Here is a 20190-nt window from a genome sequence, read left to right as displayed (position 1 = left end):
AACCTCTTGCCCAGATCCTGCCTCTGGCCTGGAATGCCCTCCTTCTTCATATCTGACAGACAATCATTCTCCCCGACTTGAAAACCTTATTGAAAGCACATCTCCTCCAAGAGGCCTTCCCCGACTAAGCTCTTATTTCCTCTTCTCCCACTCCCTTCTCCTTGGACTTAGATTTGCTCCCTTCGTTTACCTCTTCGTCAGACCCACAACACTTATGTATATATAGATAATTTATTTAAAGTAATGTCTATCTCCCCCCTCTAGACGGCAACCTTTTTGTTAGCAGGGAATGCACTTACCAACTTTGTTAAATTGTACTCTCTCAAGTGCGTAGTACAATGTTCTGCACAGAGTAAGCACTCAAAACATATAATTGATGAAAGGAATGGGGTAAACAATGAGTTGGAAGAGGGTCGCCAAGGTTGATTAGGAGATTTACTTCGGAGGAACAGGTAGAAGATAGACGTCGAGTTCCTGACATTGTATCAGCCACTTTGAGGAGGCCCAATTAATGCTTGTTGATTGACAAGTAAGAAATCTGATTTGAGATACTGATGTCATCCAAGACCTCAGACGTCAGTCAACTGTTTGTACATTTTGTCCAAGGGCCCCCTTAGGTTTGCTTGGTTGAATCGACCTTTCCTTTCACTCCCTGGGATCACAATACAGTAGAATGAAATGGATTTCCAAGAATGGTTTAGACCAGAGCAACCCGGTATGCATGAACAGTTTACCAGCTCAGCATCTTGGTCTGCCCTCCCTCCCTGCTGGAGCGAAGGATAGTGAAAACTTCCCCATCGGCTACCTGCTCTACCCCTCCCTGGCAGAAGCATTTCCTTTGCCAAGGGGGCTGAGCAGGTGCCTGCAGGTGAGCACCAGGCCTGCAGTCAGCCCCTTCAGCCATGTGCCGTGGGATGGTTGAGACCCACGCTTGGGGACTGCAGAGAATGGGACTGGAGATGGACTGCCCCCTGGGGTCTCTGGCAGAACCACAGCTCAGGAAGGGAAAGACCCAAACTCTACCTCACCATCCGCAAAGACCGTTTCATCATTCTCTAGTCCAGTGACATTGCTCCCAGGAATATCAGCATCTGAGAGGAAGTGGACAAATCCTGGGACTTTCTGAGCTTCTGATGCATCGATAGACCTGGAGGGAGGAGTCACGTGAGCGGTGAGGGAAACAGGCTGCAGGAAATCCACTCCCCACATCCCTTCTCTCAGCCTCACTGCATTCTTGGGAGTATGTAATGGGCAGATACTATCATGTCTGCTGCCCAGATATGGAAACTGAGGCTAAGGGGCAGCTAGATATGCAAAGCCCCAATCTACTATTCACTGGGCATGTGTGATTGGCCAAGGGGCCTAATTTAAACAATTAGCAAGAAACAGCGTGACTTAGCAGTAGCATGATCTAGTGAGAAGCAGCACAGCCTAGTGGAAAGAGCATGCTCCCAGAAGTCAATCCCTGTGTTCCAGTCCTGGTTCTGCCACTTGTCTGCCGTGCGACCTTGGACATGTCACTTAGATTCTTTGGGCCTCAGTTATCTCTTTTCTTTTGTCAAATGAGGATTAAGATGGTGAGCCCAAAGAGGACAGGGATTATGTCCAACCTGATTATTTTATACCTACCCCTGAATTTAGTAAATTGCCTGACACATAGTAAGCATTTAACAAATATAACATTTTTTTAAAAATTAGGATTTCTGACCCTTGTATTCTATGAAAAGTCACACACAGTACCCCAAAGTTTATGGCAGGGTTCTGTCCCTTGAACACAGCTCCACTCACTTGATCTTGGTGTGAGCCTTGGTGCTGGTGACCAGCCGCAGGTAGAGCTCATTGGAATACAGGGGGATGTCATCACAGTACACAGCTTCCCCAGTGGCCTGCATGGAGGCTGCGAGGTGGGCCAAGGGCCAGCCCACCATGTCTTCCTCAGACTGACCTTTGGGCACTTCCTGGGGACATAGCAGGGCTAATCAGAATCTGGGGAGATTCCACGGGAAGGTTTTTCTGGGCCGCTCTGGCGGTCATGGTCCGAGCTCTTTGACCCAGTGGCTATGGGACTGAGGAAAAAGAGTTGGGGAGCATGCAGAAGGCAATGGAAGATGGATGGGAAAACCTCTGTTCCCCCTACCACCCATCTATGGGAGAAAAGGGGAGGAAACACACAGGAGCAAAATAGTTACTGCAGGATCCCAGAGAAGAGACAGGAAGATGAAAACAGACTAGTGATCACAGCAGCTTCTTCTCCCAGGGAATGGATCTGCCAGAGGAAAAAATCACTCTTGGATCTGCCTCTCCCCGCTCCAATTCTACAGTATGGTCAGGGTCAAAGACTGCTGCTCTCCAGAACAACAAATCTCCTGTACAAACCTGGAAGATTTGGAAGTTGGCCACAGGATCCTTCTGGAAAGGTGCCAAGGCGATGAGCCAGGTAGGGTCCAGGTTGCCGCACTTCTGCAGAAGACAGGGAGCAGAATGCAGAACAGGTCATGTCTTGGACTCTATCCAACTAGGGCTTCCCAGTTTATAAAGATGGTGAATGGTTCATTCATTCAATCAATTAATCAATCATATTTATTGAGTGCTTACTGTGGGTAGAGCACTTTACTAAGGGTTTGGGAGAGTACAATAGAAACAGTGTGTCCTACTGGTAAGTGCATGGGCCTGGGGGTGAGAGGACCTGGGTTCTAATCACTGCTTTGCCACTTGTCTGCTATATGATCTTGGGCAAGTCACTTAACTTCTCTTTATGTCAGTTTCCTCACTTGCAAAATGGGGATTAAGACTGTGACTCCTCTGTGGGACAGGGACTATGTCCAACCCAATTATCTTGCATCCACCCTAGTGCTTATTAATAATAATGTTGGTATTTGTTAAGCGCTTACTATGTGCCGAGCACTGTTCTAAGCGCTGGGGTAGACACAGGGGAATCAGGTTGTCCCACGTGGGGCTCACAGTCTTAATCCCCATTTTACAGATGAGGTAACTGAGGCACCGAGAAGTTAAGTGACTTGCCCAAAGTCACACAGCTGACAAGTGGCCGAGCCGGGATTCGAACCTATGGCCTCTGACTCCAAAGCCCGGGCTAGAGCCTGGCACATAGTAAGTGCTTAAATACCACAATTATCACTATTATTGCAATATCAAAGAGCTGTAAGACACATTCTGTCTCCCTCTGAGGAAAGAGGCTGGCAGATCTGCTCTGACCCTCCTTTCAGTTCCACGTCAAAGATACTACCACACTCTTCAGATTAGATTTGCAAGAATAATTAGAAAGATCTTCCATCCTTTGAATCACAAGTTAATCAGTCAATCAGTGAATGTTTACTATGTCATAGCAATATATTAAGTACTTGGGAGAGTACAATATAACAAAATTAGCAGACATGTTCCCAGACCATAAAGAGCTTACAGTCTAAAAGGGAGATAGACAAATATATATATATATGAATCAGGAATTCATAATATGTAATAAAAAGATATGTACATAAGTGCTGTGGGGTAGGTATTGGGGCAACTATCAAATGCTCAAAGATCACAGATTCAAGTGTAAACAAAGGGAGAGGATGGAGTTCAACCCAAATCCCAAGTAGGCTCATCTCACAGGTCTTCATATGAACCCCATATGGTTCACATAAGGGAAGCAACAGGGCTAAGCAGAAAGACCTTGGGCCAGGAGGTCAAAAGACCAGGGTTCTAATCCTGCTTCTGCCACTTGTCTGTTGTGTGACCTTGGGCAAATCACTTAACTCCTCTGGGCCTCAGTTCCCTCATCTGCATAATGGAGTTTCAGCATTCATTCATTCATTCATTCATTCATTCATTCATTCAATCTTATTTATTGAAGGCTTACTGTGTGCAGATCACTGTACTAAGTGCTTGGAAAGTACAATTCAGCAACAAATAGTGACAATCCCTGCCCACAACGGGCTCACAGTCTAGAAGAGGGGAGACAGGCATCAAAACAAGAAAACAGGCATCAATAACATAAATACAAATAAATAGAATTATAGATATATACACATCATTAATATAAATAGAATTATAAATATAATAATGTTGGTATTTGTTAGGCGCTTACTATGTGCCGAGCACTATTCTAAGCTCTGTGGTAGACACAGGGGAATCAGGTTGTCCCACATGGGGCTCACAGTCTTAATGCCCATTTTACAGATGAGGTAACTGAGGCACAAAGAAGTTAAGTGACTTGCCCAAAGTCACACAGCTGACAAGTGGCTGAGCCGGGATTCGAACCCATGACCCCTGACTCCAAAGCCCGTGCTCTTTCCACTGAGCCACGCTGCTTCTCTCTCTCTCTATATATATATACTTTAGTGCTGTGGTGGGGAGGGAGGTAGAGCAAAGGCAGCAAGTTGGGGTGATGGGGAGAGGAGGGGAAGCAGAGGAAAAGGGGGGCTTAGTCTGGGAAGGCCTCCTGGAAGAGGTGAGCCTTCTGTAGGACTTTGAAGGGGGGAACTGTGATTGGTGGGTTTGAGGAGGGAGGGCATTCCAGGCCAGAAGTAGGACGTGGGCCAGGGGTTGATGGTAGGACAGGTGAGAATGAGACACAATGAGAAGGTTAACACCAGAGGAGCCAAGTGCATAGGCTGGGATGTAGAAGGAGAGAAGGGAGGTGAGGTAAGAGGGGCCAAGGTGATGGAGAGCTCTGAAATCAATAGTGAGGAGTTTTTGCTTGCTACGGAGGTTGATAGGCAACCACTGGAGATTTCTGAGGACAAGGTGACATGCCCAGAAAGTTTCTGTGAAAGATAATCTAGGCAGCAGAGTGAAGTATACACTGAAGTGGGGAGAGACATGAGGTTGGGATATCAGAAAGGATGCTGAGGCAGTAATCCAGTCAGGATAGGATGAATGATTGTACTAACGTGGTAGCGCTTCGAATGGAGATGAAAGAGCAGGACCTGTTCAGTACCTGTTCTCCCTCATACCTAGACTGAACCCCATGTGGGATCTGCTTATCTTTTATCTTTTATCTAGTACAGTTTTTGACACTTAGGACACTTACGAATTGCTTATAAAATACCAGAATTATACTTATGTAGATACATACATATATGTCCTTTGTTTTTGAATGTGAGGCTACTGATGGTAAGATCCTTTCTACGTGTGTGGCTGAAAAGATTGATGTGTGACTGATACATGGCTTATATGTGCACAGATCTTTATGGCAGCCATAAACTCTCTACTCCATATAGCAGGGTTGGCCTTTTTTTGGAGTGATCTGTGTTACAGTCCTTGAGAGCCAAGCTCTGGAGGGGAGATCCTGGTTCTCTTCCATAGGCTCACAGTGAATATGCAGGCTGACACTACTCTTTAGTCAGTCAGTCAGTCAACAGTATTTTATTGAGCACCAGTTTTGTGTACAGCACTATTGTAAGTGCTTTGGAGAGTACAAAAGAAGAAGGCAATGTCCCTACTCTTGATGAGTTTATAATCCAATCAGAAAGACAAGGAGATATAGCCTATCTATAATACTGTTATTTATTAATGGTTACTCTCTATCAAAACTAGTATGCTAAACAATTTGAGTAGACACAAAATAATCAATTAGGACATGGACCCCACCCTAAATGAGGTTCACATCTAAAAAGTAGTTAGAGGAGATATTTCATCTCCACTTCACAGATGAGGAAACTGAGATCCAGAGAGTTTAAGTGACTTGTCCAGGGTCACCCAGAAGGACAGTGGCTGAATTGGGAGTGGATTACTAAATTGTTTACTCTTTCCCCAGACCTGAACCCAGAAAGAGTTTAGAAAAATGATAAATAAATGGGTAAAGAAAAGAAGGAGTGAATGGATCGATGCATAATGGCTAAGAGTGTGGTTGGAGCGGTGGAGCTAGAGATAATTTTCCTCACTTGGTCCCAAAATTCAGTGAGACTAAGAGACTGCACTTGGTCTTGGATGATGAGAGCCTTTCTGACCTCTACTGACTTAGCCTCTGTCTCCCTTGTCTGCTCTGTGGAGCCAGATGGAGGTGAGCTCACCTCTCTCCCACCCTCGAGCCTTTGGTCACAACAAACCCGATGAACAGATACAAGATTCAAGGGAGCCTGCTTTGGCCCCAAATGCCACTCACCCCTCTGACACTGCACTTCTTGAGTTTCTGGAGTACCGAGAGGTAAAACTTGAAGAAGAAGCTGAGGGTGAGCGTGCGCCGGAACTCCACCATCCCACCCCGCTCATCAGGAGCCAAGCGGAGCTCCTCCTCCAGTCCAGCACACATGTCTGCCAGCAGCGACTCATCCCAAAATCTGCCAAGGGAAAGAGGAGGGAAAACCCGAGAGAAGCCCAAGGGAAGGGCAGAAGGCAAGGGTCCCCTCCACGGGTAGCCCAGGAAAGTGGGAAAATGGCAGATGGGACAGCATTGAACCCCGCCAAACCATTAATGGAAGACTCTTTTTACCCACCCAGTCCGTTACAGGACGGCCATTCGGGCTTGTCTCACCTTTCCGTCTGCTTTTTGCTGGTCTCCAGAGCCTGAAGGGTTTTATCTCCCAGTCCGCCAAAGCTCATCTCCAGCTTCTGTATCTGAGTGGTACCCTGCTTAAACAGGACTCTCATTCCACAGGTCACCTTGGCAAAGTCTTCATCATGGCGGAAGATTTGCTTGAAGGCTGAGAAGTATTCATTCTAAAACAAAAAAAAAACTGATTTCCAACGCCAGGGGGCAGGGAGGATTCCTTGGTGAAGCAGTAAACATCAGGGCAGTACATGTGACTTTGGCTCCTCACTTTTCCTCTCTGAGAGATTGGGGTAAATACTGATCTGCCCACTTCCTCCATGGCGATCTGCCCAGGTCACACAGTGTCATTGCTTCTCAGATCTCTAGACTCTTCAAATGAAGGGGAAATAATGCCAGTTTTAGCAAACTGGAGAAGTGATCCAGAGAATTGCTCTGCCTGATCAAGACCCACAGAGGGATAATTCCTCAACGATGGAATGAGTTCTGGATCAAAGACTGGTATTAAGGTGAAGAATAAGTAACGCTTTAGCTTACTTAAAGGTCAACTACGGCCCCAAGCTTGGGTTCAAATGTCTAGCTTGGCCTTAGCAACCTGGACCTGTCAATTCCTGCCCTCACCTCTTGGTTGTAAGGGATCTCAATGGAGAACAGTATCTCCTGTGGGCTGAGTAACGTCCTTCTGAAGCCAGTAAAGAATGTGTGGTCCATCCGGATGGTTCTTCTCTTTCCTGGGCAGCAAGAACAGACCTCAGGTTGGTAGTACAGAATCTGTCAGCTCGGCAACTAACCCCAGACCACAATGTATGGTGTCTAATCATTTGTTGCCCAGGAAAATTTGCAGTAACAAAAGCAGCCAGCCTGGCTGGGGAAGACCTCTTAGAAAGAACTGGACCATGATCTTCCATCCAAGGATCTCAAAGCACAAGATTCGGTGGCAGGTTTATTACCCTCAAGTGTGAATTTTACATTGTGCCACCCAGGAATTCTCTCTCATCCACAGCTCCTCCATTCCTGCGACAAGTACACTGACAGACCATCACAGCCCTAGAAGGAATCCTACCAACAGCAAGAAATCCCAAATCCTTCCGGGAACAAAAGGCCGATTGAGTTCAGAGGACACACCCTGACACTGAAAAGTGCCTACTCAGGTCCTTTGGATTAGTCACAAGACAGGCTTTCAGTGATTTAATTCTCCTTCTCCTATTTTTGATCTGGGCCAGGCCTGTGACCCCAGTGAGGAAATCCATCCCGGCTGACCTTCCCCTGGAGAGGGGCTGACAGAACCCAGGCTGTGTCCTGAGATCTGCCAGTGGCTCACTATGACCTTGAGTGTCTCAACTCATCGCAACATGAGAAGAACAGACAGACCAGATTCCCTCTCCACTCTGAACCCAAGAAACAGTCAGGCCTTCAGCCCGGTGGCAAGGTGACATGACTCACCTTTGGACACCAGCGTCAGTTTGGCTCCGCTCACCATGAACACGGGGTTGAGGTCTGAATTCGGACTGGCAACCATGATGTTTCCCCCGATGGACTAGGAATGTGGGCGTACAGTATGGAGTCAGAGCTCATCCTTGGGCAATCGGGGTGGAGCTGGTTGATGAGCCTCAGGGCCATGGGGTCGGCCTAAACAGGGAGCCCTGGGGATCCACGCTCCAGCCACTCATTCAATAGTATTTATTGAGCGCTTACTATGTGCAGAGCACTGTACTAAGCACTTGGGATGAACAAGTCGGCAACAGATAGAGACAGTCCCTGCCGTTTGACGGGCTTACAGTCTAATCGGGGGAGACGGACAGACAAGAACAATGGCACTAAACAGCGTCAAGGGGAAGAACATCTCGTAAAAACAATGGCAACTAAATAGAATCGAGGCGATGTACAATTCATTAACAAAATAAATAGGGTAACGAAAATATATACAGTTGAGCGGACGAGTACAGTGCTGTGGGGATGGGAAGGGAGAGGTGGAGGAGCAGAGGGAAAAGGGGAAAATGAGGCTTTAGCTGCGGAGAGGTAAAGGGGGGATGGCAGAGGGAGTAGAGGGGGAAGAGGAGCTCAGTCTGGGAACGCCTCTTGGAGGAGGTGATTTTTAAGTAGGGTTTTGAAGAGGGAAAGAGAATCAGTTTGGTGGAGGTGAGGAGGGAGGGCGTTCCAGGACCGTGGGAGGACGTGACCCAGGGGTCGACGGCGGGATAGGCGAGACCGAGGGACGGTGAGGAGGTGGGCGGCACAGGAGCGGAGCGTGCGGGGTGGGCGGTAGAAAGAGAGAAGGGAGGAGAGGTAGGAAGGGGCAAGGTGATGGAGAGCCTTGAAGCCTAGAGTGAGGAGTTTTTGTTTGGAGCGGAGGTCGATAGGCAACCACCGGAGTTGTTTAAGAAGGGGAGTGACATGCCCAGATCGTTTCTGCAGGAAGATGAGCCGGGCAGCGGAGTGAAGAATAGACCGGAGCGGGGCGAGAGAGGAGGAAGGGAGGTCAGAGAGAAGGCTGACACAGTAGTCTAGCCGGGATATAACGAGAGCCCGTAATAGTAAGGTAGCCGTTTGGGTGGAGAGGAAAGGGCGGATCTTGGCGATATTGTAGAGGTGAAACCGGCAGGTCTTGGTAACGGATAGGATGTGTGGGGTGAACGAGAGGGACGAGTCAAGGATGACACCGAGATTGCGGGCCTGCGGGACGGGAAGGATGGTCGTGCCATCCACGGTGATGGAGAAGTCTGGGAGAGGACCGGGTTTGGGAGGGAAGATGAGGAGCTCAGTCTTGCTCATGTTGAGTTTTAGGTGGCGGGCCGACATCCAGGTGGAGACGTCCCGGAGGCAGGAGGAGATGCGAGCCTGAAGGGAGGGGGAGAGGACAGGGGCGGAGATGTAGATCTGCGTGTCATCTGCGTAGAGATGGTAGTCAAAGCCGTGAGAGCGGATGAGTTCACCGAGGGAGTGAGTGTACTCGACCCTCGACACAGCGAAGGCAGCAGCAGCAGCTGCAGAGAGACTGAGACCTGGTGATGTACTGAGGAAACACGGAATACTCCAGGCCAGGAGTTAGTCATAGGGCTGTAACAAAATAGTTCTTATTTACATGCACTAGCCCACTGCCATGCTCTGGAGCTCTAGGCTAGATACTCACTGCAACGGATTTGACCTGCTTCCCAGAAAACCAGCGCATCTGTTCCAGGATGCCCTGAAACACCTCCGTCTTGTGGGCAGGGAGCATGGCCACGGCTGCTGCCAGTGTCTCCTCCATGGAGCTCAGGGTGCAGGAGGCCCCAAAGGAGATGCCTGTGAACAGAGACAGTGACCTCTCTGGGGCCTCTATTGTCTCCCATCACCTCTTTCACCTGCATCAGGGAGAGCTGGGGCAGGGAAGAGGTTCTTTTGCCTTGGAATGTTCAACTCTAAACCTGGTCTGGATAATGTCAGAGAAAGGCTGGGGTGCCTTTCCAAGCTGTGGTTGGGGCACGGAGCTTTTGGGAAGCCCACTAGTCCAGAAATGAGGCCCAGGCATTCACTGACACTTCTAGAGGTCCAGACTCTGGCGGGAGGCAGGTTAATGCAACCCTCTACTTCTAGGACACTGGGGTTGGGATGATCACAAAGTTTAGAGAGTGACCCTGACTTGCTCCCTTTGCTCATCCTCCCTCCCAGGCCCACAGCACTTATGTACATATCTGTAATTTATTGATTTATATTAATGTCTGTCTCCCTTCCTTTAGACTATAAGTTCGTTGTGGGCAAGGAATGTGATTATTGTTGTTTTTTACTCTTTCAAGCACTGAATACAGTGCTCTGCATGCAGAAAGTGCTCAATAAATAGGATTGAATGAATGAAGGACATCCAGATGTGTGAGCTTATGGTCTTGCTCCCCTTACACAGATGGGATGACTGAGTCTAGGGGAGTTGCCAAAGTTGAGTCTTCTTCCAGGGTCACAACTTAGGGTTCTCTCTCACCCTCGGTTCTGTGCTCCACGGCATTCAACTCAGGGATCCAGGCTGGACAGATAATGACTGGGAATACTTTGCTGCCAAACTTCATCTCAATCCCTGGAAGGGAAGGAAGCACAAGCCCCATGGGCCCCAGTCACCCTGCTTGTCTCCTGACTGCCAAAGACCCAGTGTGCTCCAGGCTTAGGAGAGGCCACAGAGCTCAACCTGGACGCTGACCCAAGGCCCAGTGGATCTCAGCCCTCCTTCCCAGCAGGCCCTTGGGCACAGAGCAATGACCACCTGGCAACTCGACTCCAAGTCAAGCCCAGCACCTTTCTGTGTCTCTGCTGGAGCCAGATGTGGCTACCTGAGATGCAGGTTGACTCCAGTGGACCATGCCTGGACAGACAAACCCGGGTCAATGCCCAGAACATTTACAACTTCTTACTGGCAAACCTGTCAGATCCAACATGCAGAAAGAACATGAACCTTATTAGCCTATTGTGTGCCAAGGTCTAGTGGAGGTGGGGCCAGACTTGAGCTGACCTCAGCCTTCTCTGCTCCCCTCCCCATTTCCTCATTTCAGCAGCACAGGCCTCCTGAGGACACCTGAACATTTGGCTTCCCACCCAATGGTTTGTCATAGAAGTGGGCAGATGAGAAGCCGAGCCGCTCAGAGGTTCAGTGGGACTGTGCGGCTGTGGGACTGACAGAATCGGGGTGACCGGGTTTGGGTCCTGATCCAGGAAAACACAGGTGCAAATTTCCAGCTCTAAGGATAAAGTCTTCTCTTACCCACTTTGGTGTTCCCCACCACCAGCAAGGCATCTGGATGTTGAGCTTTGAGGTCCAGCAGCTCCTCCAGGGTGGCTGCTTGGATCCATGTCACGCGCTCCCCCTGGAAACGAAGCTGCCTCCGAGGAGCATCTTTGAGGAGCTGGAATGGGATTTCACCTTACATTTCACTGCATTTGAAACCGTCCTTTGGCCAGATCAGGAATCCCTGATCTTCCAACTGGACCAATTCACCCTATCTCTCAGTTTTCCCAGGTGGCCCCAGGACTTAGGGACATCTCCATTTAGCACCCATCAAGCAGTCACAGGAGGCAGGCTAGGATACGAATGTCAACAAACCCAGAAGGTGTTTGGGTCATTAGGAAAGGGACAGACAGGATGGGATTTCAAAGGAGGTGGATATGTAGATAGGATGTGCTCAGGGTGCAGAAGAAGGATTAAGCAGGAAAAGGGGGCTTTAGATAGAGAACTGATCCAAATGGTTTAGGTTTGATGACAGTTGAGATGGATTTGAAATGGTGGATTTGGAGATGGAAGCCCCTCTTGCAGGAACCACACCTTATTGCCCCCCAGTGTGGCCAGTGTGTATAGGGGCCCAGAGGAGGGGTCAAGAGGGCAGGGAACAGAGAAGTTGGGTGGGGCAAAGGTTGAGAAGTATCAGGAGTTATTGGTGACCCTAGATCAGCTTGAAGTGGGGATGAGACATCCAAGCTGAGAAGTCTGATGGATGGCTGGAAATGTAGGCAGGGCAGAGAACAGGCGGCTGATACCACGATATAAAGCTGACTATTCAGAGTTCAGTAGACTCTGGCTCATAACATCCCTGGGCAAAGAGCAGGGCTGGGAAGTGGTCTTGACTTCACGTTGGCCCTGGGCAGGGAATGGAGGAGGGAAGGAGTTTCTACAGGTACAAGTCTCCCTGGACTGAGCTCCTGCTGTCAGAACCACAGTCTTCATCCACCAGAATCCCATAGGCTCATTCCTGTCCCTCTGAAGATTCCCTACCAGCAGCTCCTGGGGGAAGATGGGCTCCTGAGTGGGATCGAAGGGCAGGAATTCTTCAGAATTGAACAAGGATGGTGAGAGTGTGATCTGCCAGAGCAAAGGGATCGGTGAAGTTAGCATCCTCGGGTCCAACTGCCAGTTTGAAATCAACAACTACATTTCCTGCCAAAGACTCCTCCCTATATCAAAGAAAGTCCTCCCCCTACTTAAGCCAGGCTTGGGGAAAGAACATGAGGCAGAGCTGGGAAATGACTTAGGAGCCAGTGTCTGACTATTCCCAGCCAAGGCTTACATTTTTTCATAATTATTTATTATTACATAAAGCAACAGGAAGCCACCCTGTAGATTCTGCAATTTTCCTCTCTCCCGGGCCCATCTGGCAGCTGGCACAGCTGTACCCTGCCAACACAGATTGCAGGGGAACCACACAACCTCTTGGCAAGGGGTGGAAGGGAGGATCTGGGTCCGCCTACCGTACTCTTTTCCTCTTTGTTCAAGCAGCAGTTTGAGCCCTTTTCCTTTCCCCCAAAACATCCTCTGCCCTAAGAGACAAGCATCCAAATGGGGAAATGGCTATTTGTTCTGAGATTTCTACCCTACTACATGGCCCCATCTGACCCTTGCATTTGGTCTAGAGCAACCGGGAATAAAGGAGAAGAAATCCCCATCCACCCTTCCCCACTCTCCAGCCTGCCTCCTTTCCCTGCCAGCCTGCTGCACCCACTGGGTTTGGCCTGGTTAAATGCTCCTAGACCAGAGCAGCCACTGATTCCTCATCAAGTGTTTGCCCTTTAGGAAAGTTTTCTCTCACAGAAAACCAGTCCTTCTCCCCTCAAACTTCCTTCCCTCAACTCCACCGAAGGCCTTTGCTCCTTGCTTGCCTTCTGGAGGTACTAAGGGGCACTTAGAGCCAACAGAGTAAGTTCAAATCTGGGATGATGCAGATGTTGAGTGGTAGGGCAGCAGGACAGGAAATATTTCCTCTGTGCTCTGCTATTCCTTCTAAATGCCCCTGACACAGAACACCTTGACACATGTCCCAGTGAATTTGGAAAACCCACCAATGAAAGTATGACTAATTACAGGTGTATTTACTTGCTACCCAGAACCTTGACTTTTATCTGAAGGTCAAGAAGTCCCACCTCTACTTTGCTGAGATGGTGCTGTTGCTTCTAGGGGACACTTACCTTAGCAAAGGTCCTGAGGCCTTCCAGGATGGGTCTGTACCCCGTGCAGCGGCACAGGTTCCCTGGTGGCCAGAAAAAGGCAGGCATTAGCGGAGATGCCAGAGAAGTCAGAGTGGTAATACGGAGATGGCCCCAGTGCCCACCCTAGAACAGGTGAAAGTTAGGACTCTGTAATTGCTAACTTGTGTGTCTAGGGATTTTCATGATTCTATCTCTCACTAGAATCTTGTTTTCTTCCAAGTACTCATTCTGTCTCCACTGTCGGGAGTTGTTGGATGGCCCAAATCCCGGAAAACTCGCTCAGAGTGTCATGGGGCTGCCTGGAGGCCAGATCCCTGTTACCTTGGAGAGCATTCTCGATCTCCTCCATGGAGGGTTCGGGGTTATTCCGGAGCAGCATATACATGCCCGTGACGACATCCGGGGTGCAGAACCCACACTGAAGAGCCATGGCTTTTGGAAATCCTCTCCTAAAGGAAGAAGCCAAGCAAATGTCAGCAATAAACAGGGTCCCCAATTCCCAGAATCCCACAGAACTATCCTTCCATCCAAAGTGACCTTTCAGCAATCCCTGTTGGTGGGAGGCAGTTCTGAAACAGAACATGGAATTAACTTATGGAAAAAGAAAGGGGACTTCAAGAACTGTAGTCGGCTTGGTACATTATTTTTTATTTTCCTCTGGAGAGCTGTTTCAGAGGGAGTCTTCCATCATATAATGGGATTTGGGAAATGTTAAAATCACACCACTAAGGGTTAGTGGAACAGGGTCAATGGAACTCTGCTGTCCAAAGCGAACCATTATGCTGAGATAAGGGGAACCTGTTATGAGTGTTCACTGTCCCACAACAGAATAATTTAGAAGGAAGGCTCAGATTGGAACCACTTCCATATTTACCCAGAGCCTCTGCCAAAAGGAGGGGTTCCCTGATTCTTTGAAAAAGGGAAGGTGTTTCCCGTCATTTTCAGGATAGAAACTCAGTGTTAAAGACACTAATTTTTAATTCATCTGCACAAAGCAAGGTATGAACCCTAATTAAAGCTCAGCCTGCAGGGAGGTGTATGAGGAGCCCCCTTTTCTGATGAAGAAGCTGAGCTATGAGGAGGTAAAGAAACATTTCTGGGACCCCCAGTCAGTCAGTGCCTGTGCCTGGATTAAATCTCAGATAAAGCTTCTCCCAAATCTCCAGTTTGCTGCAACATCAGAAAGGAAGTTTTCCAGAAAATTGGGACAGTGTCTTCCATAACTTCCTGTGGCAGAATGGATTACAAGGTGGCTGAGGAAGCAGGTTTCCCTGAACACATGGGGAGCAATGGCTCCAGAGCAATGCCAGGGGATGCCAAAAACACATCCAGTCACAAAGCAAGGGGATGGCTTCCATGGGTCCTGCTGATTCGTACTACTGGTCACTGCAAAGCCACACTTGCCCACATGGAAAATTATCTCACCTCAAAAGAATTATCTTTTCATTCAAAGGGGATGTGGAAGGAGATGCAGTCAGGCAGACAGACAGTGGCAAAGAGTTTCTGTGGGGTGAAGAGGGTGGAGGGGACAGGCAGAAGGGGAGTTTCTAGGTTAGAATTGCTGGGCTTTGTGCCTGGTTCTGACAGGCTTTGTGAAGGAGGAAAAAGGCTTATAACTGATCCGTGCTTCACATTAACCAAATGAATGACAGTGAAGGCTTGTCAATCAATCGATCAATCAGTCAATCATATTTACTAAGCACTTACTGTATGCAGAGCACTGTACTAAACACTTGGGAGAGTACATATAACAGAGTTGGTAGACCCTTTCCCTGCCTGCAGCAAGCTTACAGTCCAGAGGTTTCATCAACCATTCCCAGGGACACGGAGAACCCAATCAATTAATAAGAAGCATCGAGGTTTGGAGAAAAGAGCAAGGGCCTAATAGTCAGAGGATTTGGGATCTACTTCTGGCTCTATTACTTTCCTGCTGTGTGAGCATGGGCAAGTCACTTAACTCCTCTGTGCCTCAGTTTCCTTCTATGTAAAATGGGAGTTAAATATCCGTTCTTGATTCACTTTAGACTGTGAGGCCCATGAAGGACGGGACTAAGTCCATCCTGATCAACTTGTAGCTACCACAGGGCTTAGCCAAGTGCTTCACACATACTAAATGCTTGGCACTATTATCCAGTGCTTAGAACAGTGCTTCATACACAGTAAACGCTTAATAAATGTCTTCATCCTTATTATTATTGTTGTTATTACTATTATAAGGACCTTGGAGGACCTAGATAGAAAGGCCCTGGGGATTTGTATATAGGGTTCTCTTCAGTGGGTGACTTTGGCTCACAAACCATTCATGCTTATCATACTCCAGGAGACACACAGAAACCACCAGCCCCTCCTTGCTCTAAGAAGAGCCAAGGGCTCTGCAGGCATGATCTCAGGCAGGCTCCCAGCATTCCTGGGGATTTGACAGGCAGAGGACATTTCGTGGAAAGGGAAACAGCTGCAGTGAGAATAGATCTTCTTAATGGACCAGGAGAAGCCAGGGGGACCAGGGGGAGACAATTCCCCATGAGGATTCTCACCTTAAGAGCTTTGAATCTCTCCATTCGGTTTTCAGATCCAAGTCCCAGCCCAGCTCACCTGCACGGGATGCATTTTAGTCTTGGTGCTTCCGATTCCTTCCAGAGTCGTCACAGTGACATGGTGCAGGGTGCAGATGGGGGCCAGGCAAGCATTGGCAGTGAAGTGGCTGGACGCCAGGCTAAGGGAGGTTTGTTGCCATTGATTGAAAGCTGATCACCCACGTTGGACAGAGAGGAGGCCACCACAGATTTGAATGACACCATTATAGTTCCTCAACACGCTCACCACAGTTGCTCATCATCTACATCACAATTTGCCAGTTGTCCTCACCACAGTACCCTGATCTTGTCATGATCCTTGAAGAGTACAGTACTCTTTCCCTGGGCCCTGGCTTGTCACATCTCATTCCCACCCTGTGATACAGAATGTGGGAGCCTTACAGGCCTGACTCCCAGGCCCATGCTCTATCTACTACACCATGCTGCTGCTTTCTATGCTGGAGCGGAGGGCAGGAGCTCTGGGTGCTTGCACTGGTGAAGGAGACCAGTGACTAGTTCTCTCTGTGGCTGAGACCCCTGATGTTCCATGGAGTTGCAGTGCTGGAGTGGATTTGGAGTTTCCACAAGTGAATAGCGTCATTCCCATTTATCAGGTGAAGTCCTTCAAGATGACCAGATAACAGATCTCCTTATCTCAGAGCCTCTCCTATTTTCTAAGTGGATTAAACTATGTATTCCCTGGACTAGAACTAAGATAGTGCTGAGAAAGAGAAAGGCAAAACTTTCCCTGACCCCATTCCTCTCCTGTTCCTCCTCATACTGCAGAGGCCTCTCTGTCTCCCTCCCAGGAAGCACAGCAAGAAAGACAAAACCTTCAAGGAGTCAAGAAGGCTGCCCCTTTGGTTTTTCTTCCTGCCCCTCCTCTCTACCCGGGCCTGCTGCAGGCTGTGTGGTGAATAGATTACTGTGTCAGCCTGCTTTCTGATCTCCCTTCCTCCTCTCTCTCCCCACTCCACTCTATTCTTCACTCTGCTGCCCAGCTCATCTTCCTGCAGAAACGCTCCGGGCATGTCACTCCCCTTCTTAAAAACCTCCAGTGGTTGCCTCTCAACCTCTGCACAAAACAAAAATTTCTCACTCTTGGCTTCAAGGCTCTCCATCACCTTGCCCCCTCCTACCTCTCCTCCCTTATCTCTTTCCACTGCCCACCCCATACGCTCCGCTCCTCTGCAGCCCACCTCCTCACCGTCCCCCATTCTCGTCTATCTCGCCGTCGACTCCTGGGCCATGTCCTCCCGCGGTCCTGGAATGCCCTCTCTCCTCACCTCTGCCAAACTAATTCTCTTCCCCTCTTCAAAACCCTACTTAAAGCTCACCTCCTCCAAGAGGCCTTCCCAGACTGAGCTCTCCTTTTCCCTCTGCTCCCTCTACCTCCCCTTCACCTCTCCGCAGCTAAACCCTCTTTTCCCCCCTTTCCCTCTGCTCCTCCCCCTCTCCCTTCCCATCCCCTCAGCACTGTACTCGTCTGCTCAACTGTATATATTTTCATTACCTTATTTATTTTGTTAATGAGATGTACATCGCCTTGATTCTATTCATTTGCTATTGTTTTAATGAGATGTTCATCCCCTGGATTCTATTTATTGCCATTGTTCTTGTCTGTCCGTCTCCCCTGATTAGTTTGTAAACCCGTCAAAGGGCAGGGACTGTCTCTATCTGTTACCAATTTGTACATTCCAAGTGCTTAGTACAGTGCTCTGCACATAGTAAGCGCTCAATAAATACTATTGAATGAATTAATGAATTAATGAATGAATAAAGATGAACGGGGAGTAAAGATCGGAGGAAGGAATATAAACAAACTTCATTATGCTGATGATACTACCCTACTAACAGAAAGTGAAGATTTGAAAGGCTTGTTATAAAGCAAAAAGATGGGCCTGCATTTCAACATCAAAAAAACAAAGATCATGACAACTGCAAGTTTTAACATATTTGTACTGAATGGAGAGAGATTGAAATAGTTGATAATTTTTCTCTCCTGGAATTGATAATCAATAATAAAGGAACTAGTAGTTCAGAATTCGCTGAAGATTCAGATTAGGAAGTCTTGCTGTGAAGAGCCTGAAAAAAGTAATGAAATGTGTTGATGTAACAGTTGCCACAAAAATACAAATTGTCAATTCTATAGTGTTTCCGGTGACACTGTATGGATCTAAAAGCTGAACAGTGAAAAAACAGGTTAGAAAGAGCATCGATTCTTTGGAAATGTGGTGTTAGAGAAGCCTTTTCCAAGTAGTGGACTGTTCAAAAAACAAACAAGTCGATTTTGTAGAAAATTAAGCCAAAGTAGTCTTCGGCAATCCAACTGACTCGACTTAGGTTAGCATATTTTGGACACATAATCAAATGGACTAATTCTCTGGAGAAGAAACTAATGCTAGGAAAAATCCAGGGAGAATGTGGAAGAAGGATACCAGCAGCTAGATGGATAGAAACTATAATAATGATTACGGAAGAACTGTTAGCAAGGTTACGGATTATGACAGAAGACAGAACGTTCTGGAGAAAATACATCCATAGAGTCACATTGAATCGGAGATGACTTGATTACACTTGATAATAAATGTAGATATGAAATATTTGAAAATAAATGAAAATATGTTATTTTATCAATTTTCCTGCAGAAGAGGTTTTTATTATTCTCTTAAGGAATTCAACCCTGATTAAAATACAGTCACCCTCCCACATTTGTCTGGACCATTTATCCTCTGCTTGCAGGGATAGTACTTGCATTGGACTCTTGTCTTGGAGTCTCAAAGAAAGGACAAGAGGAGCAAGATTAAATTAAAATGCTCTTGGACCCATTCTTGGGGAAGGTCTTGGGTTGAAGCATAGTGAATTTTGACCCCTACAATCTGTGCCCTAAATACTATCAATCAATCTATCAGTGGCACTGTAGTAAGCACTTGTGAAATTATAATATGTCAGAGTGAGTAGACATGTTCCCTGCCCACGTAGAGCTATCTCCTATAAAGATGGTTTGTGCATGCTTTCCTAATGGTACATTTTATGTTTAGTTACTAAAACTTATGAAAGGCCACAGTAGATTTTGACCTGAGATGTAAGGTATCTTTCATACCAAACTCTGGGTTTTGTGGAATGAAGAAGTTTTTGAAATCAATTTAGAAGGTGTTCATTACACAAAGGGCGAGGTTCGCAATAGCAAGCCACAGTTAGTGTATTCCTATTGTGGGGAGTCAATTCTCCTGATGTTCATTCATGTCAAGCAATGTGGCCTAGTGGATAATAATAATAATAAAAATTATGGTGTTTATTAAGTGCTTACTATGTGCCAAGCACTCTTCTAAACACTGAGGTAGATAAAAAGTAATCAGGTTGTCCCATGTGGGGCTCATAGTCTTAATCCCCATTTTACAGATGAGGTAACTGAGACACAGAGACATTAAGTGATTTACCCAAGGTCACACAGCAAATAAGTGGCAGAGGCAGAATTAGAACCCACATCCTCTGAATCCCAAGCCCGTGCTCTTGCCACTAGGCCATGCACCGACCTGGGAGTCCAAAGGACCTGAGCTCCAATCCTGCCTTTGTGACCTTGGGAAAGACATTTCATGTTTCTGTGCCTCAGTTCCCTCATCTGTAAAATGGGGACTAAGACTGTGGACATGGACTGTGTTAAATCTGATTATTTTATATCTGCCTCAATGCTTAGAACAGTGGCTGGGATGTAGTAAGCTCTTAATAAGTACCACAATTATCATTATGCTCAACTCTCCAAATTCCTCTTCTGAGTGGCTCCCAGTGGCATGCATGGAGCCACCCTGCTTTCAGGGTTCAGTTTTGACTCGGCCACAGAGCAACCTTTCTGGCCAGTTCTCCCGATAGGTTAGAGCCCCTTTACACCTCCAGCTTTGAAATTGATTGACTCCACCTGAATCTTTTTCCCTGCACTGGTTAAGTCTCGATCAAGGCAGCATGGATGGTAGGCTTCCTATAGAACGAGCTGCTTGGTTCTCAGGTGAGACTGGTTTGGGAGGACTGATGCCCCTATAAAACCAGGCTCTCCAGGGCATAAGGCTTTCATTTTTAGTGTTTAAGAGGGTGGATAAGGGAGGGGGAGGGGAAAAAAAGAAGAATATTGGCCCTGTCTCCTGTGCTTCTTTGGAGCAGGAAGAGGAAGAACTCTAAGTGATAATGAGGGAGTAG

The 20190-nt window shown here is 47.6% G+C and overlaps 1 protein-coding gene across 1 annotated transcript in view; it reads right to left on the bottom strand.

The window, feature by feature from the left end:
* LOC114806406 (xanthine dehydrogenase/oxidase-like) overlaps positions 1-16313 on the bottom strand; it is a 112861-nt gene extending 96548 nt beyond the window's left edge. The window contains 17 exon segments of the mRNA XM_039910150.1: positions 1024-1147; positions 1789-1958; positions 2377-2460; positions 6107-6281; positions 6476-6660; positions 7112-7221; positions 7934-8027; positions 9621-9772; positions 10443-10535; positions 11214-11355; positions 12219-12305; positions 12692-12760; positions 13406-13467; positions 13748-13847; positions 13849-13875; positions 16019-16139; positions 16300-16313. Of these exon segments, the coding sequence (XP_039766084.1) occupies positions 1024-1147; positions 1789-1958; positions 2377-2460; positions 6107-6281; positions 6476-6660; positions 7112-7221; positions 7934-8027; positions 9621-9772; positions 10443-10535; positions 11214-11355; positions 12219-12305; positions 12692-12760; positions 13406-13467; positions 13748-13847; positions 13849-13875; positions 16019-16139; positions 16300-16313 (1809 nt within the window).
* Positions 16314-20190: the final 3877 nt, after the last annotated feature.

Source organism: Ornithorhynchus anatinus, chromosome X1 (genome assembly GCF_004115215.2).
Source record: "Ornithorhynchus anatinus isolate Pmale09 chromosome X1, mOrnAna1.pri.v4, whole genome shotgun sequence".
Taxonomy (NCBI): Eukaryota; Metazoa; Chordata; class Mammalia; order Monotremata; family Ornithorhynchidae; genus Ornithorhynchus; species Ornithorhynchus anatinus.
Note: the sequence above shows the minus strand (reverse complement) of the source record. Positions and strands in the feature narration are given on the sequence as shown.